Source organism: Mustela lutreola, chromosome 1 (assembly GCF_030435805.1).
Source record: "Mustela lutreola isolate mMusLut2 chromosome 1, mMusLut2.pri, whole genome shotgun sequence".
NCBI classification, from domain to species: Eukaryota; Metazoa; Chordata; class Mammalia; order Carnivora; family Mustelidae; genus Mustela; species Mustela lutreola.
This window is the reverse complement of record NC_081290.1, coordinates 233,258,309-233,280,677: the sequence shown is the minus strand read 5'-3', so window position 1 is coordinate 233,280,677 and position 22,369 is coordinate 233,258,309. Positions and strand designations below refer to the sequence as shown.

At 49.1% G+C, this 22,369-nt stretch overlaps 1 protein-coding gene across 5 annotated transcripts; it reads right to left on the bottom strand.

The window, feature by feature from the left end:
* Positions 1-318: 318 nt before the first annotated feature.
* PGAP2 (post-GPI attachment to proteins 2) lies at positions 319-22,081 on the bottom strand. 5 transcript variants are annotated; one of them, XM_059134178.1, is made up of 7 exons: positions 21,976-22,081; positions 13,579-13,599; positions 10,538-10,712; positions 2,457-2,709; positions 2,215-2,321; positions 1,509-1,617; positions 319-1,336 (listed from the first exon to the last, which is right to left on the bottom strand). In XM_059134178.1, exons 3-7 carry the CDS (start codon positions 10,700-10,702, stop codon positions 1,206-1,208), a joined length of 765 nt encoding a protein of 254 aa, XP_058990161.1. In that variant the 5' UTR covers positions 10,703-10,712; positions 13,579-13,599; positions 21,976-22,081; the 3' UTR covers positions 319-1,205. The 5 variants fall into 5 exon arrangements, with proteins under 5 accessions (XP_058990161.1, XP_058990166.1, XP_058990175.1 ...); XM_059134183.1 differs by lacking the exon at positions 21,976-22,081 and adding an exon at positions 13,800-13,863; XM_059134192.1 differs by lacking the exons at positions 13,579-13,599; positions 21,976-22,081 and adding exons at positions 6,450-6,631; positions 13,236-13,360 and having other exon boundaries at positions 10,537-10,712.
* Between the last annotated feature and the right edge of the window lie 288 nt (positions 22,082-22,369).

Genomic DNA, 22,369 nt, shown 5'->3' with positions numbered 1-22,369 from the left:
GCTCAGAGTCATGCATTTGTTTGAGAGCTGTTCCCTTACACCCCCAAGGGGACAGGGTTTTTACCAGACAGAGCTGGGGCTGGAAGAGCCTGTGCCTCAACCGAAGACTTTGAGTTATCCCAGCTATCAAGCCTAGAGTCATAACAGGGACAGCTCAGTCACTCCTGCTCACCAAAACTGGGGCTTAGACCAGCTTTAGAAGACTTCAGGCCTAAGGTAGGAAGTTTGGAATCGTACCTTGCAATGGACTTATTCCCTCCATCCTGGAGCCTGTCCCTCACCTCAGTTCCATGAAACAAAGATAAACCTAGCCCAGGCTTTTGGGGGAAAAAAACAAAAACAAAAAGAATTTTATTTGAAATAAAATAGTACAATCCAAAGAGGTCAGGGCATGAGGCAGTAGGGAGGATAGGGGACACCAGAGAGCCCATTTTGGGGCAGGAATCTACCTTTGACTCCACCTCACACCTTTGCCAAGGAGGAAGAGTCTGTAAGCCAGAGATTTCAGATGGGAGGGAAATACGTGCTGTGCCAGCACTCCTGGAGCAGGTTGCCCTTCAGGTACAGAACACCACCTCCACAAAGTAGTGTCAGAACCACTGGCAGAGCCCATGCAAATCCTACAGCCCTCCCCTGCCATCACCCACATGGACACACTGAGGCTTAAATAGGGAAGCATACTCTGAGTTGGAGGTGAAGTCAGGGCTAGAACACCTGAGCAACCTTAGCATGGGATGGTGGCCCTAGGCCTGGGTATGCACAGGACATAAGTAGACACATGAGTCAAGCAAATGACCCGGTGGTGAGAGATGGCTGTGGTTTTCAGGTAGCAGCCACTGTTCAGTGGTCCCTGACCTCAGCAAGAGGTGGCTATGTAAAGGCCAAGAACCAATTCGGTGGTTACGAACCTCAGGACTTTTTTTAGCACCAGATGGTGGAGCTCTCCTGCCAGCTCAGCCTCTTGGGGCCTCTCAGATAAGGGTGATGCTGCTTGAAAGTTCCTGTGCCTTCAGGCGGGGTGAGGGAAAGGAGAAGCCAGCAGAGCTGCCTGAAGCCCTGTCCTGTGCCCTTCCTCCTTTCTTCTCCCCCTCCCCCCACTTCAGCACGGCCCACAGAGGACACAGGGCGGGGAAGGCCAGAGTGTAATGTCTTGTTTCTAGTTTCTGGGCAGTGGACCGCCTCCTTCCTAGCAGAAGAGAAAGGGTTTAGAATCGCTTTTCCTCAGGCTGGGAGGTAATGAGCAGCTCCTTGTTCCCGAAGTCCCACCAGGCCGTCATGTGGAACGCCATGTTGGTTAGGACGACAGTGTATTCCAGGATGGCAAAAATGGTGTACACTGTTGTGAGAACACAAGAACAGGGCACGGTGAGCCTTCTACCTCCAACCCTCCCGGGGCCTCTTGGTAAATCATCACCACATTTCTGCAGTGGGTACAAGCCCCCCAAGACTACTGCCATAATGCACACTACAGAAAACATGACCACCAGTGGATCCCAGCCTGGCCTCACCTCCAGCCTCACAATACATGTTGTGCCGAAAGTAGACAGCCAACGCCGTGAAGAAGGAGATGAAGTTGATGATGAAAAGCCGCTGTTTCCAGTTGTAGGACTTGCGGTCCTAGAGGATGGGCTATCTGATCACTGGGTGGCCCTTTGGATATGTGTGGGCAGCCTCCCCTCATGGCCCCAGTTCCTAAGAGCTGTGTCTTACCTCCCTGGGTTATGGAAGGGGGTACGGGCAAGGGCAGCAGCAATGATAGGCATGTTCCTATCCCTGCGTTCGTGAGGATAATGAAGCCCTTCCCACTTCAGCCAGTTGGAATATGAAAGTTACTTGGAGTCACCCACCAATCTGACCCCTCCACGTACTACAGGGGGAAAAAAGGGGTGTGTGTGTGTGTGTGTGTGTGTGTATACACTGGAGGTACCACAGACCGCTGATACTGCTCCTAACCCACAGCACCCTGGGTGCTGTTCCTCATTCTGCCCCAACTTGGGAGTCCCCCAGCTCTGCTATCTTCCAGTCTCCCATATCACCCAAATATAGTCCTAGATTCGACCCACTCGACCACCCTCCACCTGTCCACAAGTCCCAGCCCCAGCCCGGATTCCCATGGGAACTTCAGCTCCCACCTCACCGTGACCCGCATCCTGAGGACAGGTGTCCTGGATGTTCCTCTGGGCCGCCTCGAGCCCCACTAGGGGTAGACCGTACCTCCTGACTTACTGTGTGCTTCTTGGTCAGCCGCCAGAGAATGCAGGTGAGGAGCATGTGACCAAGGGATGAGGCGATGAACACAATGAAAGCATTTTCATGGATGGCTGGAGGGAGAGAGGGGGTTTGGGAGCACGCCCTGCAGGGAGCATCCAAGCATCCTAAGGTCCGAGGGAGGGCGGGGGTGGGGGTGGCCCTCCCCAACCCTTCCCTGCTCCTCCTTCCCTCATCTGGGCACCCACTGAAGTCCTCGGAAGAGGAGACGTAGGTGAGCACGAGCAGCGCCAGGTTCTCCACCACGTTGAGGCCGAAGTTGAGGCGACAGAGCGGGCGGTAGCCGGGACACGGGGACGCGCAGCTGAGGTAGTGGTTCCAGTAGGCAAAGGCCACCAGGAAGCGAGGTGCCGAGTGCAGGCCGATGCAGAAGCGCCACACGTAGCGCTGGGGCACCTCCCCACCGATGGCTGAGCTCACCGAGGGCAGATAATTGGGCACCTAGAGAGTTGTGAGCTGTCTGGGGACAGGCCTCTGCCGGCCCCACCCACCTGGAGAGCCTTCTCCCTCCTTCAGAACCACCCTGGCTCTCCTGAGGCCCCACTCCAGCCCCTCTCCTTCCAGGAGATCCTCCAGAACGCTCCTGGGAGAAGTCCCTGCCAGGTCCCCTTCCTCCCCCCCCTCCACCAGGGTGCTTGTTCTCATTCCCTGGGCAGGCTGGGGTGTGTGCAGGAACTTGATGGGACTCTACATGGCTACGGAAGCTGGAGACAGATTCAGATGCTCTCTGAGCCCGTAGTACAGAGCTTTGCCTTCGATAAGGTCCTGAGGGAGGTTCGATGAGCCCAGGATCCTAGATTGGATAGATAGTCATGAGGACAGGCCACCTGAGCTTCCCTGGGACAGTGCTGGATGCACTGGGCAGCCGAGTGGTTGGTTCTTCTGACTCCTCCCAGCTTCACTTATTCTTTCAGGTAGATGTGCCAAGGTGGTAGAGGGTACTGTGAGATCCTGGGGGGACCTGAGTCGGAAGGGTCCCCCCACCCTGAACATGCTTAAGAAAGTGGGTACTCTTAACCTGGATAGTCTAAGAAAAGGACCCCTTTCTGGAGCATCTCCCCCATTTATCTTTCTCAAAGCTGGAACTCCTCATTCCTTAAGGAACTGGAGCACTATTCTTTAAAGTTGAGGAAGGAGGAGGAGGTCACACACACAGCTGTGAGGATAGGTGTGTTGTCTGCATGATGAGGGATGAGTGACAGGAGAGCCAGGGCTAGGAGGAGGACCTCTCAGACTCCAGGGCCTAGAGCAATGCTTCTACCTTGAATGTGCATATAACTCACTGGGGATCGTGTGAGAATGTAGCCAGTCTGGACTATGGGAATCTACATTTCTAAAGGATTCTTAAAAAGCTGAAAGCTACTAGCCTGTTGTACATACTTTCTGTGGCTTTTTTTAGACTTCCAGCAAAAGCCAGAGCAGGGCCAGGCTTCAGAGATGCAATTCTAGAAGATCCTTTCCTTTCTCTTAATGGGGATGCGGTCTCCATCAAGGCTGGGAAGGAAGGTGGAGGCAGCTCACAGAGCAGGGGTTGGCCTGGGGGCTCATCAGCCAGGGGCTTCAAAGGCTTCCCAGAAAAGGAGACAGATTGCCCTCAGCACTATCAGAGGAAGCTAAGTGCAGAGCTCTTGGAGAGAGGGTGCTGCTCTCAAGGCAATGGCTTGAGATACCTTAGCTTGAGACCAGGCTCAGACACTCTGAGTTGTCAGTAAAGAGGCAGCATGGAGGCTCTGGAGCCATACAAACCCAGGTCTGTATCCCATATCTGCCTTTTTTTTTTTTTTTTTAAATTTTTAAATTTCATTTATTTATTTGACAGAGAGAGAAAGAGATCACAAGTAGGCAGAGAGGCAGGCAGAGAGAGGGGGAAACAGACTCCCTGCTGAGCAAAGAGCCCGATGCGGGACTTGATCCCAGGTCCCTGAGAGCATGATCGGAACTGAAGGCAGAGGCTTAACCCACTGAGCCACCCAGGCACCCCCCATCTCTGCCTTTATTAGTTGAGTGACTTTGAGCAGGTCACTTCCCCTTTCAGAGCTTCGATTTCCTCACCGACAAAATAGGGACACTACCACCTACCTTGCAGGATGATTGCAGATACTGAATATAATGTATACAGAGCATCTGCGGCACAAATGGCTATGGTGATGGCTTTCATATGACCTACTTCCCTGAAAATCCTACAAAGAGCTGGTCAGCTATGTGGTTCTTGAAGATGGGAAGACTGCATATGAGAGAGAGGTGAGAATCATACCTTTGCCAGAGATTTCTGAGACCTCCAAGCCTCCTTACTGTTCTGCCTCTCTGAGTTAGGTCCCCTCAGTAAGGTTAGTAAAAGTGCTGCCTCCACTTTCTAGAATATTCATTCTGAAAACTCCTGCCCCAACCCTAGCTACTTTAAGGGGAATGGAACCAGCATGAGCTTTGTGTGTGTGTGTGTGTGTGTGTATGTGTGCATGCTGTGTGTGTATGTGTGTGGGGGGGAGCATGAGCTTCTAAAGCTTGGCTGGGAGAGCCCAGAGTCCTGACTGATGCTGGAAAACAGGTAAAGAGATGGCAAAGAGCTTGGGGGATGCCTCTGAAGGAAGGGAGATTTCATAAACTCCTCTCAGAGTATGGGTGGAGGAAGGCTGCTAAGAGCAGGCATCTTCTTATCTCTCTTTCTCTCCCCCAACCCCTCATGCACACATGCACAGACACACTGATACACACACACACACGTATAATCAGGTATAGATATTCACATATGTCTCCCCATCCAAAGCACACGAGTTCCCCGCTCACCAGTTGTGCCATCAACATCAGGAGCTATCAGAGACCAGCTACCCAGTTCACCTTAAGTTTCGCCATGAGCTCAGAGCTAAGGGTGCTGAGATGGGAACATAACCACTTTACCCCAAGAACACAAACCCTCCACTGGCATGGAAGACCTGACTCAGTGGATCTATGGTGAGGCAGTAGATCAGAAATTCACATAGTATAAAGGGTGAGGGTCCAAAAAATTCCCTACCATAGCACCTCAGATTTCACCAGTAGAGATTAATTCCTTTGACAAAAATCCCCCAAAGTTATGGATGAATTTTCTGTCTACTGCCCCCATCCCTTGCCAACTGGACACAACCTCTCATCCCTACAATTCAACCTGCTACCCTTCTCTGGACTCGATCCTCAACTCTCTAGTCTCATAATCTTTATTTTAGCTCTGGTCTCCCCACTAGTGTGAATTACTGCACTAACCTCTTCACTTCTCTCCCTATACTTGCTCCCTGCCCTTACAAATATTCTCTATTCAGGAGCCAGAATGGTCTTCTAAAGCATAAATCTGATCATGAACTTCCCTGTTTAAAATCGTTCCAAAGCTCACCACTGCCCTCTGGATAAAATCAGAAGTTGTCAGCCTGGCATTCACAAAATCCTTCTTCACCTCTATAGCTGCAATGCCCCCTGCTTCAGGAAGGAAGTCTTCCCCAACATCTAGGCTACACTAAGTGCTTGCTCTGGGCCCCGTGATCCCTGTGCTCCCCTTTATCACAGTGCCTCCCATCTCACTGTGCCTGACCATCTGTGTCTAGGACTGTCTCTTGTAGGATGAGAGGCTAAAGGCAAGTGAATGTTCAGTTCCATGCCCCTGACCCAAAACTCTAACCCTGGGCCCTTAGAAAGGCCCAGTGGACTGCTCATAGAGGCAGGAAGTCCATTTAGGTTTCTAGCTAGCAGAGCCCTGAGTGGACACAAGTTGTGGGGCCCAAGGTTGTCAGAGGGAGAAACCAAACTAGAAGATTCCAGGGCAAGGCTTGGGGGTCCTCTTGGCCAGGCCCCAGTCTCAGCTAAGCCCAACTACGACGTCTCCTGGCTCCTGGCTGCATCTGACTCCCCATTCTTGGCTTCCTTCCCAGTCTGGACTTTCTTCAACCTCCTCCTCCCTTTCATGACCTCTTTTACCTATTCCCCTCCTTTTCCCTCCCCTCTGTGGCTTCTCTTAGAGGACTGTGACTCCACTCTCACTGAGTGTCTCCTCACAAATTCCCCCAACTCTGACTTGCCCCCCAATATCCCTTCATCCCTTCCCCTCTCTCTGACTCTCCACCTCCTCTCCTATTCTCTGATTCCACTCTCATGGCCATCTCCCAACCTGGCCCTGACCTGGCCCTGAACCAGGTGCAAGGGAGCATGGCACTCACCCCACAGTCAGTGGCCACTGTGTACTCAAAGTGGAACACCAGAGACCAGATGATGCAGAAGAAGAAGCCGAATATGGGGAAAGTGATGATCCACCAGACCACGGCCGTGAAGCGGAGCCGGAACACAGTCCCATCTGGGTCCAAGGGCTGTGAGGCCGCAGAGAACATCCTGTATGGAGTGGTGCCCAAGCAGGGTGAGGGACACGACTTGGGGCCTGGTGGGACACGTGGGCCTCAGGAACTGAGGACTTTTCTGGACCTGGCTCCTCTGGGTAGAGGGAAGAGCCAGAGTAGAAAGAATGCAAGGGGAAAAGGAAAGCAGTGCAGAAGATCAGGAGAACAGAGAGAGATGGGGAGGGAGCCACTCGGTCAGGCAGGGTCAGCTCTTAGGAATCCCTTTGGCACATACCCACTCAGAAGGGTCAGAGGTAGAAAGGTTGTTATTTCTGTTCCACAGAAGGAGAGAACTATGCCAGGATCAAACATTAGAACTAAGGTTTCAGCCCCTGACAGTCTAAAGCTCCCAAGTCAAGGCTTTCTTCAGGCCAAATAACCTAAATGAAGTCTCAGCCCTCCCACTGACCCCGTCTGACCACATTCCTGCTCTTCACCCAAGTTCAACCAGGAACAGTGGGAGTGCCCTGAACATTTCACTGGGGTCACAGTCTGCCCACCAGCCCACCCCCAGGCTCAGAATGATCCAAGCCTCAGGCCAGCAGTACTGTCATCTCAAGATACCAGGGTCCCTGCAGAGGCCCAGACCTCCATCTCCTTCCTCTCTGCAAAGACCATGTCACCCAGTCCAAAGGTTATGGGACTCTAAGGGCCATAGGAATCTTCTCCACTCACCCTGAGCCTGTCTGCTGGGCCGGACCTAGCAAGGACAGACCTAGCCCAAAGGAACTGACCTTCCTCTATTCTCTTTGCCCTCTAAGCAGAGAACTCCCTCCTCCCACCTCCCCCTGCCCCGACCACCATGACTTGCAAGCTGGGTTCCCTTCTGGGGAGACAGACAGAAATGGCTTTGACTTTTAAGTCCTAGGACCAAACTTCCCTTGGGACACATACCTCCCTCCGTTAAGGGAACACCAGTCCACTAGTCCAGCTCAGTATCAGGGAAATGGGGGAGGGGGCTCGCACTGGCAACACTCACACTGGGTGCTGATGGATGGATCTGAGGCTTGAGTTGAGGGCTCTAGCCAGACTGAGACTATTCTAAGACTGGAGGGTCCCACCCCTAGTTCCTCAGGGCATACCCTCCCACCCATGGAGCCTAGATCTCCACGCCTGCCCAAGCACACAGCCCTCCCAAAACCAACAAAACCATATCATAAACCCTGGAACACTCTGCAAAGATAAGAGCGATAGTGGCTAAGGAAGCTTCCTTGCCAGGGATGGGTGTAGGGACCTTTCTGAGGGTTGTGTCCTGGGAAACAGGCAGGTTTCTGGGAAGGGAAAGGGAGAAAGCAGAATAGGATTTCACCCCTTTTTGCTGGGAGCCGGAGTAGGTCTGTTGGGCCTCACTGGAGAGCCAGCTAGTCATAGGACAACAGATTCAGGATCCAAATGAGATCTAGATGGGCCTGAATATGCCATATCAGTGTCCAGCCTCCTCTGCAGAAGCAGCTAACATCAGCCCAAGACGCCCTAACAGGGATCTAACAGCCAGTAATAGGAATGCAATGGTCCTGCTTTTGCCTCTACTACCCAAGCCATAGGAAGTCCTATGCCTATAGCAGGGCCTCGGATAGAGAGAGGAGTGACCAACTGGGCCAAGGCTAGGGTGCATGTCCTGTGAAGTTTGCCTGAAAGAAGTGGAGCTATGCTACACAATAAGAGTAAACTCTGCCCCCCCCCCCCCGCAATTACTGCTGTCCCATCTCTGTAGGACTGGCTTGACACCAGGAGGAGAAAGGAGCTCTCAGTTTCCCAAAGCAGAGCCAGGGCAAAAGCAGAGATTCATCAGAAAGAGAAAGTGCGCTTGCCACAAAAAACAGCTTGCTAATTGTTAGTTACTAGACCTCCTTGGAATAGGCTGTCTGGAGAGGAAGGAAGTGCCGCATCACTGGAGATATGCAAGCAGAGGCAGAGCCATCTAATTATAGATGCGTTAGACTAAAGTTACTTCTTTTATTCCTAGGGTTGGCCATTCAGGGAATACTCTAGGTGAGAAATTCGGAGCAGACATCCACCTAGACTGCCCCTAAGTGGCTATGACACAGTAGTCCCAGGGAGTGGGGACAAAATCTCCCCTGGGTCACTAAGCTCACTCAGTCCTGACCCAGAGGGACTAGGTACCTGTGCCACTATGCCTATGCCTTAGCTCCCTAACTAATATGCCAAGAATGAGGTCTAGATATGTCAGGTATGCTAAGTTATTGATCCCATTAGCCCTCAGGAGATAGCGATGTGGGGCAGAGCAAACAGCCTACTCCATTTAACTTCATATGCTATACAAATATTATCATTTTCTGTATGGGCTATGACTACGGGCCTTCTTTTTCCCAGGGTACTGGGCTGGTATGTGTGTGTGGTGGTTGGGGGTGGGGGGGAGTTGTCCTGTTTATTTATCCAACAAATTCTTTCTGATTCAGATGTAGTGCCCACCTTGAAGGAGCTCCCAGTCTGGTGGGGAACAGAGATACAAACATGATGTGATAGAACTGCAGGAAAGATAAAACAGGGAACTCCCAGAGAAAAGAGTGATTCAGTTTGCCCCCAAGGAGGCTAGGAAAGGCTCTTCAAAGGACGTGACACTTGAAAAGGGTTTTGCAGGATACAAAGGAGTTGACCAGTGTGAGAGAAACATTTGAAGCATTATCTAAGGTAAAAACTAGCTCAGGAAAGGCCATTGGTTGGACCCTTTCTGATCTCCCCCCACCCAGATCACCTGGACACCCTCTTTTCTTCCAGTTCTGTTCTTTCTGATAGCTCCCAGCCTTGGGTCTCATCAGAATGGCTGCCCAGAGCTCAAGGCCAACGTCTCTTCAATGACAAATCAAGGAGAGGGAAAACTTTCAAGTCATATGAACAAAGGAACTAAGCCCCACTCCATACTACAGCCATACCCCAGTCTCAGTCCTGGTCGCAGCCCTATTTCTGGAGCAGATACTCTTTATAGAGAGGCAGGAATCTGAGATGAATGGGGGCCTACAGAGCTCTCTTGATGCTACTGCAAGGGTCCATGTCCAGGCCCTGCCTCTTTTCTACCTACAGCCCCTAAACTCTTCCTCTCCTGCCCTGCCTTCTAACCTGACAATTTCCTTTTCCTCCTCTTCCTTCTGTTCCTCACCCTTCACCATTTCCCAAACGACCTTCCTATTCTTCCTCTATCTAGAGCTGTATCCTGGCCCTGAGGAGGAGGATGGGAATTGTCAACTCGATTTTAGACATGGGGAGGCTCAGTCTCCGTGTCTCAGGTAATACAGAGTCAGTAGATGAGCTAGGAGTGTAACAGAGGTCAACACAGGCTCACCCTCTTTACTCTGAGATACTACAGAGAAAACTCGTGTCTTTTCTTCTGGCCCAGCATGCCATATCCCAGAGTAGAAGGTGCATGGGTGCCAACAGGAACATATATGGAACACACCATACACACACACACACACACACACATCATCATCATCATCAGGCCCTCATCCAGACACGCACAGATAGTCTCTCCCACACATAGTTGTGTCCCTCACAGTCACACACACGCATACAGAATCACATTCCCCCAGAGACAGGCACAGCCTACAGTGACACACTAAGAGGCTCCAGTTCCTTCTAGCTCAGGCTTGTTCTCTCTTCATCCCTCACAAAACCCTGGGGCTCTTGAATCTACCCTGCTATCAAGTAAGGATTGGGTTCTTGGTCCTGGGACTGCCCAGCTTCAGGGACTGCAGGCCCTAGTGACTTCTATGGAAAGTGGCAGAAGGCTCATTCCTGAGACCTCGATTTACAGGCATCCTAACCTCCAGCAGCCCAAATTGTTTGATGGACCCCACTGGAGACCTCGCTAATCCTTTAACAACAGAATCATGATCCAAAAAAGATCCAATTGGGCCTGAAGATATTGTTCCCCGACCCCCCTGGGCAAGCCCTACCCCACAGTGTGTGGCCGTAGTCTCCTTGAAGTGGAAGAGCAGGGACCAGAGGATGCAGAAGAGGAAGGCCACAAGTGGACAGCAGACCGTGACCAGGGCCACCAGGGTGAAGCGGAGCCGGACCAGGGTCCCATCCCGGTCCAGCGGCAGTGGGACCTGGTACATCTTGTCAGACCTGGGGATAAAGTAATGTGCTGTCAAGACCCAAGGCAGCAAGGCCAGGACTCAGTGGCAAAGCCAGCCCTTGTGTTCAGTCCTTAGCTTAGCTGTGCTATGGGGTGAAGGGTCTGAGAAGAAAGCCATCTAGCCCCTAGGCTTGGACAGCTCCTGTCCCGAAGAAGACTGACTCAGAATCCCAAGAGAATATTCATCCTCAATTTCAGAGAAAAGACAATAAACCCACTCTGAGGTAAAACAAGGCTTGAACGGATAAGGAGAACCTCTTCTCCCTTACAGCTGGATTTACAGCAGGAGCTGGTTTAACTGGTCTCTCTTGTTTCAGGAACCAACCCTAAAACCTCCCAGTGGACAGAAGGGCCCATCTCCTCCCACAGGCCTTTGAGCCTCCAGGCTTCAGGGCCTCCCATCAGCTCTCTCTCTACTTCACCCACTGGCCCGGGACCTTCTGTACCTTCAATCCCTTCCCAGGTTGTGTGTGCCTGCACCACAGAGCACAGCAGCAAGGCCTCCATGGAAGCCAGTAGGGCCCTGACCCCGTGCTCGTCCCCACCTACTGCCTCACGTGCTCTGGGGGTGAAAAGCTTTGCAGAATCAGGCCTAGTGCTGGCCTGGGCTTGCTGTTTGCTGGAAAGACCTGCCTTGTCAGCTTCTGGAGGCTTCCCAGTACCCATGGGCCTATCCATCCCCCTCCAGGGATGAAGTAAAGGCTCCTGAGGATTGTGACCCCCCCCCCAGATGAGGATAAGAAGGTCAGGAGCTATAATAACCAAGTACACACCAACAATCCCAACCTCCATCAGTGCATAGAAGGAGAAATTGAGTCCAAGAGAGGAGCAGGAACCTGCTCAGGGTCACACAACTTGAAGGAAGAGCCCACAGTGTGGAGATGTGGGGCCCACAGCATCACAAACTACACCCTAGCCTTCTTTGACCCCTTCCTCTCTGGGCCAGAGGTCTGGGCAGAAAGGTCAGGTTAGGTCAGATTAGGAGGGGAGAGAGAAGGGGTGCCTGTCCATGAGAGAAAGAACGGTAAATCAAATCCTGTATAGACGAGTCCATGAGCTCTGGCCCCACTGCAAAAGACAGAGAAACCAAGACGAAGAGAGAGGAAGGTTCTTCCTCAGAGCCCGATGCTGAACCTGATGGAGAGCCATCCTTGGAACTTATGCTGCTTGTGGCCAAACTAGGTCTGGCTCCAGATTCATAAAGAACCTGCCCTTCAGGACTCAAAGGTCTTGCCAGATCAAGCCCCAACTCTTCCTGGACCCACTCTCAGGAAGCACCTCTTGACATTCCAGAAGCGGGTGAATACGCCTCTGTGTTCTCCTCCATCTTCCCTCACTAGCCTCTCTGCCAGGTCAGATTAGGCAGCCTGCCCCAGTTGCCCAAGTTCCTTTCTCTCTTCAGGGGCTAGGGATCTCCCAGGGGAGATGGAAGTGGCTCTGGTGACTGCCCAAATCAAACACATTTCTTGGATTGTCCCCAAATGAACTGTAAGTCCCCAGAGGTAAGGGGAACAACTTCCACACCCAGCCCAAATCTCGATTCTGTGCTTGTAGCAGCATTAGCTCCCTCCCTCAACCCAGCAGCTCTGGATCCCTCAGAAACCACTGGGATGCCCAAACTGAAGACCAGTTCATCAGGGGATGAATATGCACTGCCCAAGACAGTGAGTGGAGAAAGAGGCTGGAGGAATGGTCTGTTCCACGGCTTAGAGGTATGCTGGCTCCCCTTTTAGCTGTGTGACCTTGGACAAGTCATCTAACCACTCTAGGACTTTCCCCCAGCTGTGGGACATGAAAATCAGGAGGTTTAGATTACTAATAAGGCCATTAAAACATGGCGATTTTACTACTCCAGGTCTTAGGACAGGGAGCTCACTACCTGAAGGGCAGCTGTTCAGTCCCAGTCAGCTCTTAACTGCTTCAAAGGGACTACTTAGCTGGACACTGCTTTCTTAGAAGTACCCCTATCTTATCTCCAAAGGTCCAAGAGATCTTCTCAGCCTCCAGCGGGAATCCATACTTACCTGGCACCTCCTGAGCATGAACAGCAGTTGATAGACTTGGTGCACATTGTTTCTTGTAATCCTCACTATAACTCGATGAGGTAGGCCCTATTGCCTGTGTATTTCCATTTTACAAAAGAGGAAACTGAGGCTCAGGGAAGTTTAAAACACTTGTGCAAGGTCACAGGCTAATAAATGACAGAGGTGGGATTTGAAATTACTTCATGGGGTTCCAGGCCCCCCAAAACACACACCTCCATCCCCCGCACCTAAAGAGAAATGCCAACCAACAGTCCTTGTGAAGAGAAGGGAGAGCTCAACCAATGCACACCCAGCCACCATGACGGAGAGTAGAGGGGGAGAAGGGTTGGTTAAGAAGTCTGGACAGCAGCAGATCCTGGGCAAGCACCGTCAGAGCGTGGGGCTGGGCCTTGAGGAGGCCGGACCGCGTGGCGGAGCTCCCCCAAGTGGGGTTGCCCGGCAGTCCAGCACACCCATCCCCATACTCACCCAGGATGTGGCGGCGAGGAGGCCGCATCAGCGCGGGCCGGGCGCTGGGGGAACCCGAGCGGAGCCCAGGTCCGGCCTGGGGCAAGCGGCCGGGGGCGGGCGGGAGCGGGAACGGCGGGGGCGGGGCCAGAGCGCTTGGGGAGGAAACTGCGCCCAGATCCTCCGTTGGCTCCTCCCCACTCCTGCGGACCTAGACCCTTGGCTGTCCCCCTTGATCCCGCGTTCCCTGGTGCCATGCTCTCCAGCTCTCGGCGGCTCCACTAATTCCCGCTGCGTGGGGACAGCCGGAAGAGCCCTGGACCCCTGGTTTTGACACGTTGGATAAGCCACCTTGTCACCTTACCTCTCAGCTGTGTTCCATCACCTGTTGAAAAAACATAAAATTAACTCAACAGGGCCCCGAATTCTCCAATTTCCTAACCTCAGTGCCTCCTGCCCACGCTCCCATTCTAGCCGAATTGTCCAGCCTCGCCCTTCTGAAACATTACAACAGCTTTGCCCCAACCTCAACGCCCCCTCCCTAACTTTGCTCCCCAGAGCCGATTCGAGCAAAGGGAAGAGCACCTTATGGGTAGAGAGAGATCAGTGAGAACCACCCCAAAAGCTCTGGGCCAGAACTGTTCCCACCTTTGATCAGGAGAGGGCGCCCTGTCCTGTCCTACAGAACAGAGCAAGGCTGTCCGCTCCGCCCCCGTCACTCCCCGCCAAGAGAGTGTGGAATCCCAGAAACCAGCCCCCAGGGGTCCCTCTCCACTCTGACTGACCCATAAAGGAACCTGAGGAGGATTCGGGGTTGTCAGAGCACCTGCAGGTGGTAAAGGACCTCCCGAGCTAGACATGGTCACCATCACATTTTCCTATTTAAATCCCCACAGTAATAATTAGCACCTTTTGAGCACTTTCTGTCTTCCAAGGACTGTTTTGTTTTGTTTTGTTTTGTTTTCCTTTTTATGCATTATCCCATTTAATCCCTCATAAAAACCGCATGAGGTAAATACTATTACTATTTCCGTTTCACCAGTGTAAAACAGGAAAGATATGTTACCTATTCACACAGTTACAAATGTCAGAACCAGGATCAGGGTCTGACCCCTGAGGTCATTCTCTTAATCCCCATACGGTTGCCCTCGGAACGATGGTGAGTTTGAACAGCACAGGTCCACTTATACGTGAATTTTTTATATAGAGAGAGAGCACAGTGGTGTAAATGCATTTTCTCTTCCTTATGACTTTCTTTAAAAACTATATTTTTTTACAGTAGGCTACACATTCAACATGGGGCTCAAACTTAAAACCCCAAGATCGAGAGTCACATGATCTGCCAACTGAGCCAGTTAGGCACCCCTCTCTTCCTTACAATTTTCTGAATAAGATGTTCTCTCTGCTTCTAGCTTACTTTATTGTCAGAATATGAAACACAGAACATACAAACTATGTGTTAATTGAGTTTGTTATCAGTAAGGCTTTTGTCAACAGTAGCTATCTGTAGTTAGGTTCTGGAGGAGTCAAAAGTTATAGATGGATTTTTGACTGTGCCAGGGTTCAGCACTCCTCACCCCTGTGTTGTTCAAGAGTCAACTGTATAGTGACGCCTGGGTGGCTCAGTCAGTTGGGCATCTGCCTTCAGCACAGGTCGTGGTCTTGGGGTCCTGGGATTGAGCTTCGCATTGGGCTCCCTGCTCAGCGGGGAGTCTGCTTCTCCCTCTTACTCTCTCTCTCCTCCCTCTTTTTCTCTCTCAAATAAATGAATAAAATTTAAAAAGCGGGGGTGTCAACTGTATAATGTTAACCCCACAAGGTAGCTATACTAATGACCACTTTGCAGGTGGGCATACAGAGGCTCAGATTTGATGAATTTACCAGAGCTCTTTTTCATGTGTTAACTCTTGTTCATTTATTCAGCCTAGGCCCTCCATGTGGCTGGCCCTAGCCAGGCAATGGTGGGAACCTAAAGATTTCTCTCTCCTGTGGGCTTCAAGTCTGGAGGGGTGATGCCTTTTTTTTTTTTTTTTTATTTGTTGGGGAGCAGGAAGGTGGGGAGCATAAGTATGTGGAGCAGCTGGCAGAGGGAGAAGCACGCTCTCTGTCGAGCAAGGAGCTCAATGTGGGACTCTATCCGAGGACCCTGGGATCATGACCTGAGCAGAAGACAGACATTTAAGGCATCCCTGGGTGCCTTATTCTAAAAACTTCTTTTGTTGACCTTGAACTCTCCTCCACCCTATCCTTTAAGGTTTCAGGACAAATGAACAATTCATAAAACTTTACTAAAAGAACAATTTCCTTTTAGTTTCATTAACGAGATGTAGGTTTCCTACCTTAGGGCTTTGTGTCAGCCCTTTTTGTTTAGCTCCAACCCACAGATGCCTGCTCCTGGCCTTTATTCCCTGTCTTGACACCTTGTTTGTTACTTTGGCTCTAAATACCATTTCCTGAGACTGGGTCCCTTCTCTCTGCCTCTAGACTACCCCCAACGTCTGAAACTTGAGGTGCATTAATCTTGGTTTTAATTCTTTGGTGATTGGGGCAATTCACCATACAGTCCTGAATCTCAGTTTCTTCATCTGTAAGATGGTTTTAGGAATATCCACAGCACAGCGTTGCTGTGAGAATTAAATGAAGTAAAGTAGCAGTGTGCCAGGCATGTGGAAAATACTCACTACATCATGGCTATTAGGACCCCATGTGGAAGCTACAGCTTGAACCAGTCCTGATTGAGCCTTTTCTGAAGTGTGACCACAGCTGTCACTGACCCTCTCTGAATCTGTTTCATTCACTGCCAGTTCGAAAGTCTATCAGCTACCTTGATTTATGTGAGGAAAAACAAAAGAGAACAATGAGTTCTAACTAGGTGCCAGGAACTTTCTGTACCCTTTCTAATTTGATACTCTTAATAATCTGGTGAGGTAAATGTGATGGAATCTTTGTACAGATAAAGAAGTTGAACAAGCATCTAAGCCTCCAGTCTCTCCTTCATTCAGCGGGTACTCGGTGTTTGCCAAATGGGCATTTGCTCATCATCCAAGTAGCTGTTGCTGCTGTTGAAGCTTTCCAATGTCTCCTGCCCTCCTGGTTGGTTTGCCTCATGCCTGGACATACCCCAGAGAGGCCTGTGCCTGAAATAGCACCACCCCTTTCCAGCTTTGGCCAACATCACTGCTCCACTCCCCCATCCACACACACATACCAGATACCCCAAAGCTGACCAGTCATTTATTTACAGGGATGTCCCAGCCCCCAGTAGCATGGGGGACGGTGGAGAGGTGGGAAGCAGAAAAGAAGTGAATGCAGGATGCACTTGTCAAGGAAAGCTTCCTGTGGGTCTCCTTCCCTGGCCTCCTTGTCCTTTTAGCTCTTCATCATCCTCCACTTACAGCCACATTGGCTCTTCTTTTTTTTTTTTTTTTTTTTTTTTTAAAGATTTATTTATTTATTTATTTGACAGAGAGAAATCACAAGTAGGCAGAGAGGCAGGCAGAGAGAGAGAGAGGAGGAAGCAGGCTCCCTGCTGAGCAGAGAGCCCGATGCGGGACTCGATCCCAGGACCCTGAGATCATGACCTGAGCCGAAGGCAGCGGCTTAACCACTGAGCCACCCAGGCGCCCCACATTGGCTCTTCTTAAAAAACAACAACAACAACAAAAAACCCAGATCTGATTGCATGCCTCCCTTGCTGCAAACTATTTATTAACTCCCTATGGCTTATTATAGCTATAAAGGTATTAACTAGCGTCACACTTAGGAATGCATGTGGTAACTTCTAGGGAGATGACTAAAATCATATAAGAAGATAATTTAATTTCTAAACTGGCAGGAGGAAAAACAAAATAATTCAAAAGAATGGTAAGAAAGTGGAGATTTAAATGCAAAATAAGAAATTGAAAAGGTGGTCAACATCATTAGTCATTAGGGAAATGTTTATGAAAACCACAATGAGATGTCACTTCATAGCCTTTAGGATGGCTATAATAATAATAATGAAAGGAAAATAGCAAGTGCTGGCAAGGACATGGAGAAACTAGAACCCTCATCTCCTATTAACAGGAATATACAATAGTGCAGCCACTTTGGGAAACAGTCTGGTAGTTCCTCAAAAAGTTAAACACAGGGTTACTATAGGACTCCATAAATCCATTCCTAGGTATAAACACAAGAGAACTGAAAACGTATGTCCACAAAAAACTTGTGCACGAGTATCTATAGCAGCATTATTCATAGTAGCCACAAGGTAGAAACTCATATGTCATTCAACTTTTGAGTGTATAAATGAAATATGGCTTATCCATAAAATGGAATGTTATTCTACCATAAAATGGAATGAAGTACTACAACATGGATGAAATTTCAAAACATTATGTTAAGTGAAAGAAGTCAGACACAAAGTCCACATATTGTATGATTCCATTTATAGGAAATGTCCGGATGGGCACATTCATTGAGACAAAAAGTAGATTAGTAGTTGCCAAGGGCTGGGGGAAGGGGGAGATGTGGAATGACTGCTAATGGTCTGGGATTTCTTTTTTGGGGTTATGAAAATCTTCTAGAATTAGATAGTGGTGATAGTTCCCCAACTTTGTGAATATAGTGGATCCTTGAACAATACAGGTATTGGAGGCTAACCCCTCACAGTCCAAAATCCAAGTATAACTTTTAATTCCCCAAAACCTTAACGACTAAGAGTCTACTGTTGAGCAGAAGCTTTACCGATAACATTAAATGCTTGATTAACACATACTTTGTGTGTGTGTGTGTGTGTGTATATATATATATAAAGCATACTGTATTCTTCCAATAAAATAAGCTGGAGAAAATAATATATTATTAAGAAAATCATAAAGGAGAAACAATACATTTACAGTACTATATTATACTTACTGAAAAATATTCTCTTATAAGTGAACCTACTCAGGGGTGCCTGGGAGGCTCGATCTGTTGAGCGTCTGACTCTTGGTTTCAGCTCAGGTCATGATCTCAGGGTCCTCAGTTGGAGCCCTGTGCCAGGCTCCCTGCTCAGCAGGGAGTCTGCTTGAGATTCTCTCCTTCTGTCCCTCCCACCGCTCCTGCTCTCTCTCTCTCTCAAATAAATAAATCTCTCTCTCTCTCTCTCTCTTTTATTTTTTAAGATTTTTTTCTGACAGACAGAAATCACAAGTAGGCAGAGAGGCAGGCAGAGGCGGCGGGGGTTGGGGGCAGGTGGTGAAGCAAGCTCCCCGGCGAGCAGAGCGCCTGATGTGGGGCTCGATCCCAGAACCCTGGGATCATGACCTGAGCTGAAGACAGAGGCTTTAACCACTGAGCCACCCTGGTGCCCCAAATAAATAAATGTTTAAAGACAAAATAAATAAGTGGAACTGCCAGGTTCAAATCCATGTTTTTCAAGAGTCACCTGTACTAAAACCCTTTGCATTGTATACTTTAAATGGATAAATATTATGTTATGTGAGTTATATCTCAATTTTACTTTAAAAATTTTTTATTTTTTTAAATTTTTATTTATTTATTTATTAAAGATTTTATTTATTTGTCAGAGAGAGCTAGCGAGAGCGAGCACAGGCAGACAGAGTGGAAGGCAGAGTCAAAGGGAGAAGCAGGCTCCCTGCGGAGCAAGGAGCCTGATGTGGGACTCGATCCCAGGACGCTGGGATCATGACCTGAGCCAAAGGCAGCTGCTTAACCAACTGAGCCACCCAGGCGTCCCCACTTTAAAAATTTTTTAAAAGATTTTATTTTATTTATTTGACACAGAGAGAGAGAGAGCACAAGCAGAGGGAGGGGCAGAGGGAGAGGGAGAAGCAGGCTTCCTGCTGAGCAAGGAGCTCTATGCAGGGCTCAATCTCAGGACTGTGAGATCATGACCTGAGCCAAAGGCAGACACTTAACCAACTAAGTCATCCAGGTGCTTCTATAACTCAATTTTTTAAAAATCTGGCAGAACTGGGCCTCAAAAAAAAGGTAAAGTTATTATTATAAAAGAAGCAAAATGAAAAAAAAGAGTAAAAGAAGGAAACAGAACAGGAAGGACAAATTAAAAAAGTCAGATAAATTCCTGAATATACTAGTAAATTCTTTAAATGCTGTAGTTCAAAGTCAAGTGTATCCACACAAGATTTATGAAAATCTAATTATATGCTATTTATAAACATCATCCTTCCCTATCAGGTTGTAGGAAAAGAGGAAGGAAATCAACAATTACTGGGCTCTTACTGTGTGTCAAATGTGCCTGGTCCTTTGTAAATTCCCTTATTTGACTTTTACAACCACCTTACAACATGGGGAGTTTTGTGCCCATTTTATAGACAAGGAAGCTGGGTCACAGAATACTTAAATAATTTGTGCAAGATCTGAAAAGTAGCGAGACTGGCACTTGAACTTAGCTGTTTGATTCCAATTCTGCCACTCGTTCCAATGCACCACATAAGAAATCTAGACCATCACTCTGAAAGGAAGTCTCTTGCCCTTCCCTGATTCTTTGGTCCTTAAGGGTCCTGTCTTCTCCCTGAACACCACTGCTTCAAAGCTGCATAGGGTCAGTTCCCAGAGTATGTATGTGAGAGACTGGGGGTTCCTAAGACAGAGTTAGACTTTCCTTTGCTTTCTCTCTCCTGGCCAGAGCAGAGTGTTGACATGTGGGCCTCTCTGGGCTCCTGATGCCCAGGAGAGGATTTGGCTCAGCAAGCTTTTGTAAGCATGCACAAAACACCTTTTCTTTAGAGGGGAAGAAGGAAGATGATAATAATCAAAGGGGTGTTGTGAGAATTGGACAGAGTAAGAGTATGAGGTCCACAAATTCCTTCCTAGAGAGGTACCTGGGAATGACGAGCTTGTGGGCCACATGCCTACCAGAGGACCTAACAAGAGGTCCTGCTAAGTAGAAATCACCAGAGTTATAGGAAATTTCTCCTTGTGGCACCCCTCATCCAATGTCTCCCCCTCCTGTCTTCCCACAAGTATGCACTATTTAAGGATCCCTGTTCCTATATACCCACTAGTACTTTGGACTGAATATATTTACTTATTCACTTAGAACATACTTTTGAGCCCCATTTGTGTCAGAAGCCACATCTTAGAATATTTACAATGGAAATTCCTTGATATTTATTTATTTATTTTTGAGACAGTGTGCATGCATGTGTGAGCAGGGGGCAGGAGAGGCAGAGGGGGAGAGAGAATGTGAAGCAGGTTGTACGCTCAGTATGGAGCCTGACTCAGGACTCGATCTCACGACGCTGAGATCACAACCTGAGCTGTAATCAAAAGCCGGACGCTTAAATGACTGAGCTACCCAGGCGCCCCAGGAATTCCTTGATATTTTTAAAGAACAAGAAAAATTACCATTTATTGAGGGCTCCCTGTATACCAGGTACCATACTAAATGCTTTATCTCATTTAATTCTCCCAACAACCCTAAAATTACAGTTGCTACCCTCATTTTACAAACAAGGAAACTGAAGTCCAGGTGTTAAGAAATTTGCCCAAGTTCATACAGCTAATAAATGGTTAGGCTCAGATTTAAACCCAGAGTTCATGGACTCAAAAGTCCCCCACTTTACTATTATTCTACTTAAGACAATAATTCATTCATTCATGGGTCGCACATTTAATGTGGACCTAATGTGTGTGGGGCCCTAGGGATACCAGAATAAATAAGTAGTGGAGAGGCTTAATCATAGTTGGGTCTCAGGACTGGAGGGTGGGAAATCAGAGCTTCATGAGGGCAGTGAGGAAGCTCCAGTAAATTATCCAGGAAGAGTTAATGACTTTTTAATGTAGAACACAGGCAAGGGAGGGTGGAGGAGAGGAAGGGATGTTTGGATGCAGAAGCAGGGGACAAGTGCCTGAAGTCAGATGTTTAAACTAGCCTTAGCATTTGACCATCCATATATATTTTTTTCCTTTGAGCATCTACAAGGTACCAGATTTCTCCTATCCATTATCTTATTTCATCTTTACAACCACTCCACTTTTTGACAAATGAGTTATTTCTAATCCCTTGCTACCACCCAACCCTCAATTTAAGTTCATCTACTTTTGGGCAGAGCCCATTTTCATTTTGTATTAATCTTCCAATCAGAAGGTGGTGGTGGAGAGGTAGCCTGAATACATTTTGCTTTCTGAGGACAGTTCCTGCTATTCTGTGGGGGACCCTCAGTCACTAAGTCTATTTTCTAGAACATGCTCAACTTTCTCCCCTGTAATATCAAGTCGGGGAGGGGTTAGAAACTCAAATGAGTAAAATGCAGGTCCGACCTCTAAGAGCCTAGGCACAGAGGAATGAAAAGTAAACAGTAGGATACAAAGTGACAAGGCTGTAACAGAAGCCTGCCGAAGCATTAGCCCAACTCTTTGAGATCCGGGAATGTATCCCAGAGAAGGTGGGCATATTTGAACCAGACCTTTAAGAATAAATAGGAGATCCTAAAGTGCAGGTGGTTAAGAAGTTCCAAGAATCCTCATTTGTAACATATCCTACGCTGAGCCCTTTCCTTAGGGCATGCTTAGAGCGTCTATTCTAGGGATTCAGAGAGGGAAAGGTTGTGATAGGGGTGGCATGGGTTGGGAAACCAGGAGGCCAGGTTTTGGGGCCTCAGAGCAACTGCAGGAAAGCTACTCAAAGAGACAGACCTCCCAGGAGGGCCCTCCGGCTCCGCACGTGGTCTGACCAGGAAGTGCGGGCAGTACTACGGGGAAGCCTTCCCATCACCGCCCGCGGACTGGGGCAAGGAAAGGGTAGAATAGTTACCATGCCATCCAGGAGCCTCCCTTCTGATTGGCCCGAGTTTCAGCGGCCCGACTGTCTCGGCTCCAAGACAGGGGGCGGGGCCTCGGCATAGCATCACTACCTTTCTCCCACACCCCGCCCAACGCAGCCACTCACAAGCCCACTTCGAGGGGGCCCTGTATGACATCACGACTCTCCCACAGCCAATCGCGGCAGAGAGGGGCGGGACTACATGTCTCTCTCACCGCCCCTCCCCTTTCCTCTCCGTAACTCCTCAAGTCCCTCCTCTTCCCCTTCTCCCCTTCTCCCAAAGACCGCCTTCACGTTCGGTTTCAAAAGACTTGTTGCCCAATGAATAACAGGGCGGACTTAGAGTGGCGGAGGTGCCTGCCAATGCGCAGACAGCGAGGGCGGA